The following is a 19,406-nucleotide window of genomic DNA, read 5'->3' as shown; positions in this document are numbered from 1 at the left end:
CTATGGCGTCTGCCGCTAGGCTTGGGTCTGCGCCCGGGGAGGTGCCCCGAGGGGGCTGGGAGTCGGGTGCTGAGTCCGCAAGAGGTCACTGCTCACTGGCGGCAGCCGTATCTGGGCTGGTGTCGGCAGGTCTCTCCAGCCGCTCAGGAGCCACCCGCAGTCCGAGATGCAAGGGAGGGGGAAGTTAACTGCTCCACCTACCCTTGTCGCTGGTCTCCAAGCCTCTCGGGACCTCTCTCCTTCCAGTTCTCCTCCGCAGCGTCTTCCCGTGGAGTCTCCTGTAGTTTCAGGCACCCTTCCTTCCGACCTTCACCCAATCTATGTTTCTCTGCTCGCTTATTTTTTTTCTCTTTCTTCTAAAATTCGTCTTTTTTGCAGAGACCTTCTGACTGGCGGCTTGTCTCATCCGCCATCTTGGCTCCTCTCCTGAAAAATTCTTAGTAATGAAAATCACATGTTTTAAAAGAAATGGATGGAGGAGTACTTACTTTGTTTTAGTGATGTTGCATTTTCTTTTTATTTGTAACGGAAATCTCTTCTTTCCAGGAATGTTAACAGACTTTGTGATATGTGGTATAGACTATTTTTTCTAAAAAAAAAAAAAAAAAAAAATTTAAGTGGAAGCTGAGGTGGGTGGATTGCTTGAGCTCAGGAGTTCGAGACCAGCCTGAGCAAGAGTGAGACCCTGTCTCTACTAAAAAATAGAAAAAAATTAGCAGGACAACTAAAAATAGAAACAAAAAATTAGCAGGGCATGGTGGCTCACACCTGTAGTCTCAGCTATTCGGAAGGCTAAGGCAGGAGGATCACTTGAGCCCAGGAGTCTGAGGTTGTTGTGAACTAGGCTGACGCTGTGGCACTCGCCCCAGGCAACGGAGTGAGACTCTGTCTCAAAAAAAGAAAAAGTTTTAGGGAGCTTTGAATATTAGGAAAGATTTTAAAATTGTTCACAAAAGGGTGTTAACAACAACATGTGTTCAAAAATGCAACATTTATGTAAGAGCATGTCCTTGTTTTTAGTAAATACACATATTTAGGGGTAAATTAGCATCATGTTTCCAATTTGCTCTCAAATGGATTAGTAAATGATACACATATCACACATGTACACAGGTGTGTGTGTGTGTGTGTGTGTGTGTGTGTAAAGTAATTGGGTCTAAATTTAAACGCTTGGGGTATTTAACTGTATTTTGGATTTTCTGGTAATATTTTTGCAACTTTGAAGTTTAAAATTATATTAAATTAAAAATCACTATATTCTGGTCCGTACTGTACTGCATCCTAGGTATGAAATGTGATGCTTCTTTTGTTTTGCCTGTTCAGCATCCATTTCCTCCCCATCTGATAATAGCTCTAAAGCATAAGATTAAAGTGGGATTGATTTCACAAGGTAGTTCTAGGATTGGACATGTGACCTGTGCCTTGGAAATCATATTTTATTCCTTTTTTGAAATGATTGGTTAAGGGATGATCCATGGAGCCCAAGGAGATTTAGTTCCAAGACTCTTGTTAATTATTGGGAAAGGGAAACTACCATTGTTGTTCCATGTGAGTAGGTTATAATCTTGAGCCTATCGTAGCCATTTGCCACTGTTTATAAGCGTTTACCTGAGAACAATGAAGCCAATTAGAGAAAAGAGAACCCAGTGAAATAAAACCTGAGTAAGAAGACTGTTGTTATGTTTGTAAAATTAAGTATTTTTATATGCCTGATTTGATCAGTATTTGGTGCTTTAGACCATTCTCTTGAAAATGCTGAAGAAAGAGATATGATATGTCTTCATTCTTTTGTATCTTGATTCTAGCCTTCTGACCATCCCTTAATTTCCTTTTCAATTTCTCTTTTGTTCTGTCTAACCATCTCATTTCCTCAGTGAACATGGTCCTTTGGTTATTTTTTTACTTAGTCAGTTTTAGCTGTACTTGTAGGTATTATATCATTTTATGTTTCTGTCTATTTTTACTGTACTTTGTGGTTGTAATTTGATTAACATAACCTCTTTCTTCCCTGTAGTTCCATTGCAGTTCTAGCTCCAGGAATCCCACAAAAAAATGTTAGCTTATATATTTTGGTTGCTTCTAAATACTTTTACCTGGTTGTCCCATAAACATACCTAATCCCCCATCTCCCAAATTATTATCTTCTTCTTTCTCTTCAAATTCATTTTTTAGTCCATTTCATAAATAATTATACCACTGTATCCTCTCAGTGGCTCAAACTATTCCTTCCTACTTCCTATATCTATTTAGTTATAAAATCCGATTTCTACCTCTCAAATAAAATATTCTAGAAATCTGACTGCCACTCTTTTTCAATCTGACTTTTACCGTCTCAGGTTAGAACTTTGTGACTTTTGTCCTGAATGCTTGTGTTAATTTAAAAAGAAGTGAAACTAAATAGTGTTGTTTACCTATTTTGTCTCCCAACCCCTAATCCATAGTTCATGCTATATTCATTTTGTTCTTCCTGAAATGCACATTTGAGATTTCATTTTTCTCCAGCTTGAATGTCTTCAGTTGTATTTAACACCTCCAGACAAAAAGGGTAATTCTATAGAATGGGCATTCCTTATTTAGCCATATGCTCTACAAATTTTCAGCTCCAACCTTTTAAAACTACTTATATGTTTCTGAACATACCATACTCTTCCTTATCTCCATATTTTTGCACAAACTGGTGTCTGTTTCTGGAACATCCTTTTTTGTTTGTTGTACAGTTGTCAGAATCCTCCTTCTTAAGGACTCCACTCAGAAATCACTTGTACTGTGTAGCTTCTCCTCTCATTGTGAGTCATGTATTCCCACCCTTTCCACAGTGCTAAAACTATACCTGTTCCCTTGTTTTATAATTATTAGTTTATTATTTTCCCTCTTTCCCACCTCCTCATCTCTACAAGATTCCTTGAGAATGCCATTTTGTTTTATTTATATTTGAACCTTGAGTACCTAGCACAATAATTTGAACATATTAGATATATAAATGGTAGTTAAAGAATGAAAGAAAAGGAAGGAGGGAAGGAAGAGGATTATGTTTACCAAATTATATGCATGAGGTAAAATGAAGTAGACATAGATTTAAATAGGCAATTAAGATGAATTTATGATACCTGGTTTCAGACACATGCACCTCTCTTGAGCAGGGGAATATAGAATACCTTCATTGATAATCCCAATAAACTGTATGTGATTTTGAGAGAGAGAGTGTGATAATTCCCCAAAGGAAAACTGGAATGCTTTAACCAGAAGCAACAAAAGAGTGCCTTGGGTTCCTCAGAAAGCAGGTTTTTCCCTTGCAATCACATATATTTTGGTGGGATTATATGCTGCTGTTATTAGGGAATGCAGTCCCAAGAATAAAGGTATAAATCAAGAAAAGAGAAAGTTATATAGGAATGTATCATCTCGTTTGGCTGCTACTACTTCTCAGGACAGTTCTGAGAAGATTTTTTTCCACTGGCTGCCATATTCCATTGTTCAGGTTTCCACTCTTCCAGGCACTGACTTCGCTGCTTTTCCAGCTTGTACATGTATTTGTGGGTACTGCATGAGAGACTGCACTGTTCCACATCTCAGAAGTCAAGTGGGGAGCGCCAAGTCTGGAAACCAGACGCATGGTAGATGGGCACAAGTCTAGGTTGTATTAGGTTGTCCTGTATGAAGTTGGTAGAATCCCACATAGAACTGGAATAAGAAACAATTCAGGGTCAATGGAGAATTAGGAGTGTTTGGAACAAGGGAAAAGGAATACCAGAGAATAAAAACCAGTGGCTATCTACTAAAATGACCCAGGAAAAAGCCCATCATAAAAGATTAGAGCAAAAGTGTATGTAGGATATGATACTAGTTTTGTTTTTAGAAAATATACTTGTTGGGGATACCAGCTTCATGTGGTTACAATCTAAAAATATTTGTCGAAATAAGAGTTTTAAGTTCTCAAATAATAGTATCATCTATAGAAAAATGTTGATTATAAAAGTTTTCTTCTCTCTACTTTCTTGTTGCTTCTAAAATGTCTCCAGTGATTCTACATTGCTTATACAATCAGATAAAAAGCTGAAATGAACAGCATACGTGAAATAATATTACCTGTGAATATTGGAAGTCAGGCCAGGAAACAGATTTACCTGTTATTACTAATTAAAGTATGTCTTATATTGAGTAGTATTTGGATTATTCTTTGATTTGAAGAATATTTTCAAATAGTTACTTCTGGTTGAAGTGAAGTTATGCTTTGTGATAAGTGTTTAGAATATTAAAGGTAGATGTAGTTATGTATTCTTACATTCATTCATCAAATTTAGTATTTTCTATTTGCCTAAGACTGTGCTTGGCATTGGATGTAATGTGAACAGTAGAGATGGTTGGTTCCTGATGTCATAAGCTTACATTCTGTCTGAGGAGGTAGTAAGTAAGCAAAAAATTATGTAATTATAAATGTTCAGTAATAAAGAAGACACTGTGATGTAAAATACAATGGTAAAACTTAATTTGATAGGGTGGCAAGAGACAGGTCTCTCTGAGGAGATAACAGAGAAGTGATCTAAACTGAAGGGTTAGTGAAGAATTTGAGATGTTCAAGGGTAGGTGGAGTGTAATCAATAGGGAGAGAGTGCCATGGGATGAGATTGCGGAGGAGTGAGAGTCAGATCGTGTACGGTTTTGTAGGTTATGGTAAGAAGTTTAGATTTAATTTAAGGGGGATTGGCAAAGTAATGTTTATGCAGAGGAATAAATGTATTTATCACTTAAACGTATAAAATCCTGAGATGTTTACATATATTTTGTTAAGTTTTTATTATAAAAGTAATAATATTTTTAGTAAATAGAATTTGGAAAATTAAAAAATATAGAAAGCAAAGAAAAATAACTTCCAAATCAGAGACCGCTTAAATCGGTTTTTTACGTATGTCCTTCTAGGTTTTTTTTTTTTCCTGCTGATACTTATTTTACCTTGTTCTATTAAATTGTATTTAAAATCTCTATGTCTTAAGAATTTTCTTATTATCACATACTCTTCACAACTATCTTTTAAAGACTACTTACTATTTTGTCACTTGGCTAACACCCCAGTTTGTTTAACCAGTCCTCATTTTTGGACATTTAGATTGTTTCGGATGTTTTCTATTATAAATAACTCTCTGAAATTTTTAATATTAAGTAATTCCTGTATTTCCTTAGCATAGATTTCTGGAAATGGAATTAGTCAAAAGGTATTAACTTTTTATCACCAAATTCATATCCAAAATTGTTATGTTAATTTAAACTCCTACCAGCAATGGGTTGCTAGGGGTCAGCAAACTTTTTCTTAAGGGGCCAGGCAGTAAATATTAGTAGAATCATGGGCCATATAATATTTGCAACCACTCAGTTCTGCTGTTTTAGTGCAAAATTAGCCATAGACAATATGTAAGTCAATGGGTGTGGGTGTGTTCCAGTAAACTTTATTTACAAAAACAGGTAGCTGTACATGGTCTGTGGGCTGAACCCTGAGTCATTACACTGTCAGTTTTAACACACCCTTGCCAGTATTTGAATTTGACCTTTAAAAATGGTATGTCTAAGCATGTTGAATTAAATAAATTTGACAAACTTTAAAATAGTTTTTATCATGTGTCACTCAAAAGCTCTATTGTTAATTTTTAAAATAATGGGTTAGTAAGAAATTATGTGCTTTTTAGTCTTGATTAGCTTAAACAACTATAGCAATAATTCATTGATTTTCTTTGTATTCTATATTTTGTAAACTTGCTCCAAATTAGTCTTTGATATTCCAGGAGCTGTTAATCCAATTTAAACTCCAGGAATGGTGATGACTGCTTACCTCTTTTAATGGTTGCAACCAGGAATTCAATTTAATACCGGAATGCTGTTCAGAAACCAGACTCTTTGAATTTTAAAACCTCTAACTTTGGCAACTCATCTTCACGCCCACGTTAAGCTTTGTAACCTTGAGAACTTTCTGTAAGACTTACTGTTGCCTACTCTTCAAATTTAGTTGTATCTTAAGTGTTTTATGGCTGTGTTACAGAGGGAAGATTAAAAAACTGGAACCATTGTCAGGTAGAATTTAAAAAGTTTGGATATGTTTTAGAGTCCTGCTGTTCTGTACAGTGTTCTGTACAGTGTTCTGTGTGGTGTAAATACAATAATAATCTAGATTACCATGAAGTGTTCTAGTAACTATTTATGGAAAATACTAGGTAGCTAAATTAAATATGCAGGGTTTTTTTCCCATCAGCAGCAAGTTTTATCCCCCAAAGGCAAGCCAAATTAGGGGGAAAAATCATTTTAGTTTCAGATTACTTTCTGATCAAGGTAAATATTGGGATTTTTGTTTGTTTGGTTTTGATGCATGCAGGAAAGTGATTTTTGATAATATTTTTGTTTATATTTTGAATATAGTGATCTTAAGGTTCTTTATTTAAAAAGCAGCCTTCATTCCTGAGTGATTGAAACAAATGACTTGACTGGAAAAGGATGACTAATGAAATGGAGTGTAGTGTCCTGGATTTAGGAATGCTAGAAATGTATCCTATGATTTATGCCAGTAGATCTTAGATGAAATGAGAGGTAATGATATTAAGTATCAGAAAATACATACTTACCTGGTTTTGGTCAGAAAAGCATTGCTTTTAATTTCAAAGTAAGATTTATTATTAATCAAAAATTTTAGTATGAAGGATTTCATAGTTAAACCATAATATACACTGTATCTCCTAGTCTTTTGAGTATTATAATAATGAATTTGAAAGAGTCATTTCCAACCTCTACTGGTACATGAAATTTTATTTTATTATTTATTTTTAACTTTTATTGATGCATAATAGAAGTACATAATTTCAAGGTATGTGTGATAATTTAGTACATTCATATAATTTGTAACGATCAAATCACTGTACTTGGGATATCCATCACCTTAAATATTTATGTTTTTTAATGCTAGAACCACTTGAAACTCTCATGGCTTTTCTTTATCATTCATTTTATTTCACGTAAGCCTAAAGCTTAACCATCGGTATAGCACTCAAACAGGGTAAGTTTCTCTTACCCTGATGATATAATAATGCCACTTATATAAGCTTCCGTACCTCGTTGTTACAGCCACACACACTCTGTTCTACTTCATGCCGTTAAAGAATTTTTCTCCCACAGGGAAAAGGACACCTAACTGTATACTAATTATCACTTTATTTATATTTTTTATTTAAATATCTGGGCAATACAAGTGGATTTTTTTGTTACATGGATGAATTGCATAATGAAGACGTCTAGGCTTTTAATATACCTGTAGTATACATTGTACCCAACAGGTAATTTTTCATCCTGCACTCCTTTTCCACCCTTCCCCTTCCCAGTCTTCGATGTCCATTAAGTCACTTTGTATGACCATGCATACCCATTGCTTAGCTACCACTTATAAATGAGAACATGTGGTATTTGGTTTTTTATTCTGGGTTTCTTCACTTGAAATAATAACCTCCAGTTCCATCCAGGTTGCTTCAAAAGACATTACTTCATTCTTTTTGATGGCTGAGTAGTATTCCATGGTATATGTACATTACATTTTCTTTATTCACTTATCAGTTGGTAGGCACTTAAGTTGGTTCCATATGTTTACAATTGTGAATTGTGCTGCGATAAACATACAGGTGCAGGTGTCTTTTTTATAAAATGAAATTTCAAAAGCTATGGACACCATCAAGTGTGGATGACTCTGAAGATTCTTATTCTAGTTCATTTTAAGAATCATTATAATAAAAAATGCTATTAGGTTTTCTGTTGAATCTATAAAAAAAATACATATAATCTTCACTTTGCTTAAAATGTAAGTCAGATGTGCATAATTTCATATAGTCAGCAAGATTAAAATGCTAAATCAGTATGATATAAATTAAATATTTAGAATTAAGCTTGATCAGAGATTATTAATATTAACTTTAAAACACTTGAATCAAACTAGATGTTGGTCTATCCAAGTTGTTGTATACCAATTCGTATTTTAAGAATCTTATTAACTTAGGTAATACTTTCATAGTGTTTACAGTGTCTTTACAATGCTCGCGATCTTGAATTATTTAAGATATGCCAATACAATTAAGATGTATGTTGAAGTTTTCGGCCTATTCATAAAAAAGATGCAGGAATATTTGAAATTAATAAAACTATCATAATATTGGATAATAGAAAAGATTTTGCTGAGGAGTATGAGTTAATTGGTAATAAATTTCACAATGATTATATGTTGATTTATAATCCATGTTTTGATTGTATTTTCTTCCAAAACTGGATTGACTTTAAACTGAGGAACTGGTTTTAAAAATCATTTTTTTTTGTTATAGAATCCCATATTAATTTATAATGGTTTGGCACAGGATCACTGGAATGGGGTTACTGAATAATGAAAATCCTGAAAAAAATAATGACAAATTGAAAAATTAATAGACTTGTATGAGAACTGATAATTTTCTAAATGGTTTTTACTTGTGGGGAATCAAGTTTTCCTTTTGTTTCTTACATTAACTGAAGTTTCTCATTTAAATTCAGAATTGATAAGGAAAATACTAATGTTGTTTCCTGGTTTTAGAATATAAAATAGTAATGTATTATTTTAAAATCATAAAGTGATATATTTGTTGTTTTCCCTTGGTGTGTATACAGTGTGACTCCTATACTTGCAGATCTTTTTCTGTAGTATATCATTTGTATGTTTACCGACATATACTCAGACATATTACTACTTTATGTTTAAATATACCTATATATGAACATATTTTATGCTTAAATATACTTATATATGTAATATCTGAAATTTCTGTGTAATACAGTTATGTTTGCATTTTGCTTGTTTCAGTTAGTATACTATATTCTGCACTTATTTTTGTGTCATTAAGTACAGCTCTACCTCATCACTTAATAGCTGAGTGGTGTTCCATTAAATAATCATAAGTTGACTATAGAAATTAATGTTATTTATGTATTTGTTTATTGTATATAATACTACATATGAACATCTTTGAGTATATATATATATATACCTTTGAGAATATCTACAAATGTTTTTGCAGGATTCCTAGACTAAAATTGCTGGTTCAGCAAGCATATACATTTAAAAAGTGCCAGTTTTTCATTTCTTTCAGCCCATCGTGAGAGTGCTTTATGCTCCATAGCTTTACCAGTGACAGAAGAAAAATGATTTTTCCACCTTGATTTCTTTGGCTATTACTAATATTGAGCATTAGTGAAGTCTGATTATATTTATTTTGTTATTAATATTTGTCTATTCTTTGCCCATTTGTCTATTTTATTATATGTCTTTTTTCTTAGTAATTTTTAGGAAATCTTCATATATCATGAATAATATTATATTTGTTGTATATTTTTGTAATATTTTGTTGTTGTCTGACTTTTGCCTTTAATTTTGTTTAAGGTATCTTTTATCATTTAGAAGTTTGATTCCTTTATATGTATTGTGTCCTTTTTTCTCTGGGTGATTTTAAAATTTTTTTGCTCTTTGGTTTTTTGCAGTTTGGTCATGATGTATGTAGATCTGGTTTCTTTTTATTTATTCTTCTTGGGGTTTGCTGAGCTTTTTAAATCTCGGTATCATTCACCAGTTTTGGAAAGAATTTTTCACCTCTAATATTGTATTTTTAAAATTCTAATATTTCTACTTAGCTCCTTTTTACAGTTTCTATCTCTCTGTAAAATTCCCCTTCAGCTTATGCATGTTATCTACCTTTATCATTACATTCTTTAACACATTTATCGGAGTTGTTTTAAAGTCCCTGTTTGATAATTCCAAAATCTAGGCCACTTGTGGGGCTAGTGTATTGTTTCCTTTTTTTATAATGAACAATTTCTTCTCATTTTATATTTCATAATGGTTTTTTTTGTTGAATGCCAAACATTGTGTGCAAAAAGAATAATGGAGCCTATGGTAAAAGCAATTGGTAGACACCTGTGGAAAACAGGTGACAGGTGGATGGGATCTCCTTGTGTCTGGGGTTCTCAGTGATCTTGAACTATCATGCCAAACTCCAACTGAGTCTTTAAACATTTGTTTAAAGTGCAGTTTTCTTTTTTAAAAATTGTTTTTAAAGTTTTAATTTTTTTGTATATATTCATGGGGTACAAGTACAATTTTACTATATTGATGTATTGCATTGTGGTGAAGTCAAGGCCTTCAGTGCATCCATCACTGGATCAACACACATTGTGCTCACCATACAACCTCCCATTATCCACCCCCGTCCGACCCTGCAACCTCTCTGCAGTTCCCTTTTTATCAGCTTTCTTCTCCTCATGCTTCTCTGCCAAGAATCAAAGCTACTATTCATTCCTTCTCTCCTATGCGAGGTCTTTTGACTTTTATGATTTTTGTTCATTGGGTTTCTTTGGGAACTCTTCTCTTTGATGAGTGTTGAAAAGCTTTGATAGGTTTACGTAGCTTGTTCTTGTTGTTACAATGGAATAGAATTATCTCGTGGTTTTTCTACATCCTCTAAGAAAGGGAAGTAATTGTTAATTAACTAACAGGAGCTACTACATACACATACCTACAAGTCTTACGATTCATTTATACTAAATTTCACAATTCCTTTGAATAAAGTTGCCAGTAGTTGGCGGCTCATCTCTGCTCTGTCATTTGTAGCCTCAGATTGCTCTCTCGTCTTTATTCCTTACCTCTGTTTTTGAAGTATTGATTTTCCCTTTTTTGTTGTTTTTTACTTAATGGTTTAGCCAAAATTATTGAAATTACTCTTAAAAATAAGAGTAGCAAATAATTTTTTAAGAGCTGTACAGATCTAAAAGGTTCTTACCTTACTATAACTGCTTAATAGAAAAATAGTTTTAGCCATTTAAATTAGATATCAATGAATATGTTTATGTTTTGGATCTCATTCATTGGTTTAAAATAAAACATAGAATACTTTTTCCCTTATATAACTTGACATTTTATAAGACAGTCTCATTGGCTGATAAGGTTCTGTAGCTGAAAGGAAACATATATGTTTAACTTTAATGCTGTACAACTTTAGTCTCTAACTCTTATTTTAGCTTTCATTCTTCAGCTTAGGATGTAATTGCAAATGACAGTGGTGCCCTGATTTAACTAATTGGTGAAGCCTGAGTGGAATGTGGATAAGTGAACCATTTTGGCAGTAAGCAGAGAAGTAACCACGCTTTTTTTTAATAGTTGTTCTCCCAGGCTAAAATTAAACAGAATAATATATTGCCAAATTTTAGTGATTTATGGTGGATCTGTTTTGTGTCAACTCGGTATCAAACTACGCACACACTTGTGTGTCAGAACTTACGTGTTATTTTAAAGGCTATGTCCTGTAAATTGAGTATAGGATGAAAATATCTCTTTAAGTTTAAAAGAACATTATCTCTAAATTATATTTCTACTAACTTGATGTCAAATTAATGGGTTATTCTCTTGTCATCTATTTAACATTCATAAAGTTCAAGCCTGGCTGCAAGTCATGAAGTCTTTTTGGTATAATGTAATCATATAACTTACATAGTTATTGGTGAAGTATGTTTTAAAATTCTTAATTATAATAAAATAAATAAGACCTTCAAGTTTAATTGTCCATTTGAAAATATTTGTTATGTTTCTCTCTCTAAAAATTCCAATTAAAAAGGTGTGTCAAGCTGGGCACAGTGGCTCACACTTGTAATCCTAGCACTTTAGGAGGCTGAGATGGCAGCATCGCTTGCGGCCAGGAGTTCAAGACTGGCCTGAGCAAGAGCGAGGCCTTGTTTCTACAAAAAATAGAAAAATTAGCCAGGCGTGGTGGTGCATGCATGTAGTCCCATCTACTTGGGAGGCTGAGACAGGAGGAATGCTGGAGCCAAAAGAGTTGGAGGTTGCAGTGAGCTATGACGATACCACTGCACTCTAGCCCAGGTGACAGAGCAAGACCCTGTCTCCAAAAAAAAAATTGTGTTAATTACTTATTAAGAAAATTACTTATTAAGAAAATGAATTTTTGAAAATTCATTGAACAACATTTAGTTTTGACACACCTAAAAAGACTTTGACAATAATGTGCACAGCATGGAAAATGTCTGTAATTTCTTAATTCAATTTTATCTTTTCCAGTTTGCATACTTTCAAATTTATAAACTGTTTGTTTATGTAGGGGTTTTTGGTATCTTTTATCATAATTAAAAAACTTATAGTTTGTATGTGGCCTGTACTTAGATACATAATATAAAAGAGAACAAAACTTATCCTGATTTATTTTAAAAAATCAATTTAATATCTTTTTTCCTCCTTTATTATCTTTTAAATATAATATTAGGTACACACAAAGGAATGTGTAACATATATGTAAGTATTGAAGTAAAACCACATAATGAATACCATTGACTATTTACTAGGAAGTTGGTCATCAACTTATTTTGCCTTTTAAAGTTATTTCATCAGGTGATCTGTCTTTTCATTTTGTATACTTTTCTGACCTTCTCATTTTCTTTGGTGTTTTACAGCTTCCTTTTTTTTTTTTTGTCTTTTTATTGTATGTTTATTTTAATTTTCCAGTTGGAGGTTCACTGAACCTCTAAGATTTTAGATTTGTTATCTTCTAACACTTCTGTAAAATTTTTAGCCATTTTCTTTTTAATTATATTGTCTCTTCCCCATTCTCTAGTATCTCCCTTTGGAATTCAGTAGGACATATGTTAGGTTTTATTTCTTGGACCTCGATGTCTCTTAACTTCATTTTAATAGTTTTCATTCATTTTTTTAATCCAGGGTAGCATTTTAAATTATCTTCTTATATATCTGCCATTTAACTAATTCTCTCTTCAGCTGCATCTCATCTTCTCTTTAACCTGCATAATGAGTTTTTTACTTCAACAATTTGTCATTTCTGTAATTTTTATTTTTCTTTAAAATCTGTCTGCTCTTTGCTAATATTTTCTCATTATTGATTCATCTTCATATTTCCATGTTTTTTAAACATTTTACACATAGCTGTTTTATATCCTGTCTTCTAATACCTCCGGTGCTTGAGAGTCTAAATTAGTTGTTTGTTAATACTTCTGACTCTCACTCACAGTGGCTTGCTTTCTATAGCAGTTGCTGATTTTTTTGTGTGTGGGAAACATCAACTGATCATAATTTGTGGCTGTTACATGTTAATGAATTAGAGATTTTTTCAAGGAGAAAATTTTATTCTGCTTTTTGCTAGTGTTTGAGGATTCATCCTCACAAGAAAATCTAAGACTCATCTACTTGTCTTTTCTGCTGTCCCAAGTTTCAGAATTGCAGTTATATTCTCCTTCAGGGCAACAGAACTCCTTTATTAATATTCGCTTTTCTAGTGGTAACTAACTAGTTTCAAATCTTTAATTATTTTGGTATTTCCTTCCATATTTTTAAATAACATAGAGTTTCTTGGTATTTCTTGATTGTTAATTTTAGAGAATTATTTATTGAGTTTTTACTGTGGAAAATGATGATTGGCCATCTTTCACCCTCTCCGGCCTTCATCACATGTATTTCTTGTATGCCCATATTTCCTGTATTGTTGTATCATAAATTTGATTGATTGTTTCATTTATTTTTTCACAATTTACATTACATTGCATTCATGGCAAAGTCATGTTATATCCTATGATTAGGTATCCTTTCCTTTATAACATTTGTTTTCCCTTTATTTAATAGTTGTGTTTTGTTGTTATTAAGTTTTCCATGTACCTGTCCCCAGTTCACTGTTGTAATTCTGGGGATTCTCATCACTTTTCTACTGTGTTGGATCCTTTGTCTTCTGGATCCAAATGTTGTCTTTCATAATGTAGGTTTTGCTCTGTCACCCAGGCTGGAGTGCAGTGGCGTGATCATAGCTCACTGCAGCCTCAAACTCGAGGGTTCAAATGATCCTCCTGCCTTAGTCTACTGAGTAGATAGGACTACAGGCATGCACCACCATGCCTGGCTAATTTTTTAATTTTTTTTTTTTTAGAGTCAGGGTCTCATTATGTTGCCCAAGCTGATCTCGAACTTCTGACCTCACGCCATCCTCCCACCTCAGCTTCCCAAACTGCTGGGATTATAGGTGTGAGCCACTGCGCCTGGCCAAGAATACATATTATATGTGATATTTATGTGATATCAGTTATAAAACATATTATTTATATTACAGTGGGCTTATTTGACAGAAAGTAATTCAAATCTAACTGTAATTTCAGACCTGTATATACATTTTTAGAAAGATCTTTTAACCCTTAAGATCAGAATTATATATTCTTGAATTTTATTAAATCTTTTAAATTTTCTAAATCTTGTTCAATTCATTGCTTTAAAATCAAAAAGTCTTAATAAACAGTTTTCATATTTGGAGGCAAATTCTCTTTCCCAGATAACAACATTTTGGAGAGATAAGTTGTTTTAAAATAAGAATACAATATAAATTAAATATTGCTGCATATACTGTAATATTTTATTTTTGTTTGTGGAAATGATAGTCTCTACTGTAATAGAGGTACTAAATTGAAAATTGGATATCATTTTGGGAAAGTCCTATTTATTTTTCTTAACGTAATGTAGCATTTTTATGCCTTTATTCTGTATACAAGTGATACTTGAGAGAAAGAAAAATTTATGTCCTGATGAGAAATTTGAAATCTATGAATGTAAAAAATATATTAAATATATTAAATTGGATTTCCATTTGACTTCAATTAAAAATCCCACTTTGCAATAGTATTGTATTTAGTTTCTCCCTATCTTTCTGATACGTCATGTACTTGAGTACATTATTGCTCAGCAGCACATGTTTTTGTCCGTGGAAGGGGGCATTGCTTATCTTGTCTTAGCATGCTACCCAGGGAACTATACTTATTCTGGGCCTCTGGGAGAAGTATCACTACAAAGTGAAACGAGTACAAGTGGAAGATTTTGCTTATTTGAAAATTCTGTGCAAAGCTTTGAAAAAAGGAGTAATCTCTTTTCCTCTTGCTTCCTCTCTTCCATCCTTTTATCTCCATCTCTGTGTAGATCATTTTTCATAAGACTCAGTAATTATACTAATTATCCGAGTTTAAATAATCTGTAACATAATAGAACAAATGAGAACCCATTTATTTGGGTTGACCCTAACCCGAGAACCCATTTATCATTTATTTTGACATTTTCTCAGCCCCTACCATGTGGCAGGTACTTTTCTAGATGCTAGGGGTACAGTTTATAACAAAACTGACAAATACTCTTTCTCTTATGTTCCATGAATTCTGGTGGAACTCAGATACATATAACCTGCACATAAATTAAGAATGGGATATTCTGTGTTAGGTTAAGTTCCATGTGAGCTACTTTTCTCAGAGAAGCATAAAAATATATTAGCTAGTAGGGTGGAATTGCAACTTGTTACACTTCAGCATGGTGTTTTATGTCATAACGTTAGCCTGCATTTCATCTAGGCAGCTTGCATGCGCGCTCGCGCTCTCTCGCTCGCGCTCGCTCTCTCTGCTTTTGAACATTAAAAGCTGTAATTTACAATGATTTATTGAATGGTTATAATAATGCTTCCTTTCAAATTGCGAATTGGTTTTATAATATAAATAAAAAGGGGAGGTAATATTCCATTCTCATGGCCAATATAGAAATCATTCTTTGCCTACAAAGTTAAGATTATTTTTTTTAAAAGATAAATACACTTTTAATGAGATATGGGACTCACTTTCCATAAAATTCTTTTAAATTGTATAATTTAGTGGTTTTTAGTATCTTCTCAAAGTTGTGCAGCCATCACCATTTTCTAATTCCAGAACATTTTCATCACTCTCAAAAGAAACCACGTATCTATTAGCAGTTTTTTCTACTCACCCTGCCCTGCCAAGGCCCTTGCAACCACTAATCTACTTTTTGTCTCTGTGCTTTGACTGTTCTGGCCATTTCACATAAGTGCAGTCATACAATATGTGATATTTTGTGACTGGCTTATTTTACTTATTAAGTGAACATTATAATGTTTGCAGGGTTCACCCATGTTGTATCATGTATCAACACTCTATTTCTTTTCATGGATGGATAATTTTCCATTGTATGGATATACCACATTTTATTTATTCATTCATCAATTCATGGACATTTTTATTCTTTTTACTTTTTGGCTACTGTGAATTACCCTCTGATATGAAAACTTGAGCACAAGGATTTTTTGTGAGCATTTGCTTTCTATTCTCTTGGCTTTTTACCTAGGAATGGAATTACTAGATCACATTGTAACTGTATGTTTTATTTTTTGAGGAAATGTCATACAGTTTTCTAAAGTGATTACACCATTTTACATTTCTGTACGTTTTACATTCCTTAACAGCAATGTTTGAGGGTTCGAATTCCTCCACATCCTTTCCAACACTTGTTGTTTGTCTTTTTTATTACAGCTATCCCACTCAGTATAAAGTGATATGAAGCTTATTATTTTTATGAGGAATTATAACAATTTAAAAATCTCATGTTTTAGGTGCTGTATTTCTTTGCAGTGTACAAGGACTAGCAGTTAATATTGACCCAATCTTATATACGTGGCTCATCTATCAGCCTCAGAAACGAACAAGCAGACATATGCAACAGGTAAGAGATTTTTATAAATTTTTATCTTAATGAATAAGTCTTTATCTCAGTTATTTAATAGGGTTATATATGTCTTTTTATTGAATCTCTTTTAAAAATGAATGTACCAAAATTCCTCTGTTCCCCATTCCACCCCTTTTAAACAATTCTACTTCTTAATTTCTGTGCAAGAAATTGCATCTCACCTTAGAGTTTCTTTGAATACTAATGAGGCTTTCTGTACAATGGTTTGTGAAGAAGATAGATTAGAGACTAATTTAGGTAGTCCTATTTTACTAGCCTATGTTCCCTCATAGTGCCTAGGCGTCTATTCTCACAGTGACTGATACATAAGAATTGCTCAGTAAATACTCACTTTTTGTTTTTGTCTCGACTTTCTTCTTTATCTTCAGGTTTATTCAACAAACATGTATTGAATACGTAATCCTGGGTTTGGGATGGTTGGTGAAAAAAGGTTGGCATATATGTTTGTTTAAAAGGGTATAAATTCCAAAGTGGGTAATTATGGTTTCTAAAATACACAAATGTAATTTTTATATGTCAGGATATTTAAATGTAATTCTGACAGTTGGTTTTATTATTCTCATTTTAAAGACAAAGAAACTGATGATTATTGAGATTTACTTACCTATAGTCACACAGTTTATAAATGGCAACACTAAGAGTTTTTGAGGCCAAATTTGTGCTATATTGAATTTTATTTTCCCATTGACTTAATTGTAATTTTGCAATTTTCTATTTGGAATAGCTTTGTATCTTTTTTCTGAAGTAACTTAAAGCAAGTTGATAGGGAAAATACACAATTTTATCATTACATAAGAATAAAAAAAATTTTAAAGTACAGTCTAAGGAGCATCTTTTAAAGGTTTTTCTTCACTTTATCCAATTTCATTTGAAACTTTTGCTATCCCTGCCTCTGTTCCATTTTTCCTTTTAATAAGTAGTTATAGAATATAAGGCAGTGTGACTAGGGCCACAGAAATAAATATCATGGGTAAGTCTATTCCTCTAAGTGTGTTTAGTGTATTTGAGAATACTAAGTAATGTGGTTGTTAGTAATTGCTGTGTTCATGTATGTCCAGGATTATGTGAAAACAAAAAAGAGAAATAGTTTTCACAATCAGGAGTGGGTATGAAAAGGAGGCATTAACAATTAAACCGGGCATCACAGGAGTAAACCAGGCAGGGAAGGTTGTTCTAGACTGAACTGTTTGAGCAAAGGCAAAGAAAATGCAAAAACATGATAGTTCCACGATGGGATCAAATATTCTTATAGAGAATGATAGAAATTGGAAACCAATTCCTATAAAATTTTATTTATAATGCTAGGTATTTGAAACTTTATTTAAGGGTAAAGAAAAACTATAGGAAACTAATGTCAATGGATTTGGATTTTAGAATGTTTACTCTAGCAGAACATAGGATGTATGACAGAGAAGTAAGACTAATGGCAGGAACAGCTGAGAAAAATTTTCATTGTAAATTCTTGATTGGAGATTTTCTAAGTAATACAGTTATTTCCAATATGTATTAGGTATCCCCGAAGGTCAAATAAGAGTGTTCTAGCAGCTTACATAAATTAGGCATTCATTTAATTGATATCAAGTACATTCAAGGATTTTGATTTTTAACTTTTATTTTATTGTAACTATTTTAAAATTGAATATACAGCTGCCATGCATTTCTTAATAGTGGGGATACATTCTGAGGAATGTGTCAGGTGATTTTATCATTGTGCAAACATCATAGAGTGTACTTACACAAACCTAGATGGTGTAGCCCACTATACACCTACGCTATATGATATGGCCTATTCCTCCTATGTTGCAAACTTGTACAGCATGTTACTTACTGAATACTGTAGGCAGTTGTAACTCAATGGTATTTGTGTATCTAAACATATCCAAACAGAAAAAGTATAGTAAAAATATGGTATTATAATCTTATGGGCCCCAATTGTATATGTGGTCCATTGTTAATTAAAACATTGTTACATAACACATGTCTTATAAATGTTTTTCTAAGTTCAAAAATAATAACTTTATTTAAAAGGTAAACAGATATCCATAATTCCACCCAGAGTTACAAATAATATTAGAGTAAATATCTTCATAGCCAAACTTTTGCAATTATCTTTATAAACTTTAGAATATATTTTTAAAAGTGTAATTATTACCTCTAGGCATATATTTGGCATTTCTGAGACATATTTTAAGATTTTTGTTATATTGCCAAATTGCTTCCAGAATTGGTACACAGTTTACATTTTCAACAGCAATCTATAACATTACTATTTTACCATAGTTCAGCAATACTCAAAAATATCCTTTTTTAAATGTCCTTAATCTACTATTTTAGTCTTTAAAGTTTTTATTCATGGAAAATTGAGGGAATTGTATAGTTCAACCATATCTCTTCATCACCCAGCTTCAATTATTATCAATTCATGACCACTCATCTTCATTTTGAAAATCTGTTTAGTGAAAAAATGCCAATATGCAGTATTGGTGAAAATGTGGAGAATGATGACTACTGTCATGAGCAAAAATTTATAAATTTGGAAATATCTAATAGAATTGAAAATGAGCAGGTCTTATAACCTCAAAATTATGCTTCTTGATTCAGGTATGCTCTTACGTGACACTCATATTCATATAAGCCTAAGGAATCCTGTACTAGCCAGTTATTCATTACGATAATCTAATTGCCATCTGTAAGCAAGTGGATAAAGTATAGAATATTCAAATGACATAATACTTATTAAATATTATATGGTAGACCTTAGTATGGATGAATCAAAATTATATTTAATGCA

The 19,406-nt window shown here is 32.7% G+C and overlaps 1 protein-coding gene across 1 annotated transcript in view; it reads left to right on the top strand.

Moving 5' to 3' along the window:
- VPS13B (vacuolar protein sorting 13 homolog B (yeast)) overlaps window positions 1-19,406 on the top strand; it is a 933,283-nt gene that overhangs the window by 356,171 nt on the left and 557,706 nt on the right. Inside the window, exon 20 of the mRNA XM_012643529.1 lies at window positions 16,482-16,591. Within this exon, the coding sequence (XP_012498983.1) occupies window positions 16,482-16,591 (110 nt within the window). The remainder of the gene's footprint in view (window positions 1-16,481; window positions 16,592-19,406) is intronic.

This window comes from Propithecus coquereli, unplaced genomic scaffold (genome assembly GCF_000956105.1).
Source record: "Propithecus coquereli isolate 6110/MARCELLA unplaced genomic scaffold, Pcoq_1.0 Scaffold2, whole genome shotgun sequence".
NCBI lineage: Eukaryota > Metazoa > Chordata > Mammalia > Primates > Indriidae > Propithecus > Propithecus coquereli.
This window is presented reverse-complemented; position numbering and strand designations above follow the sequence as displayed.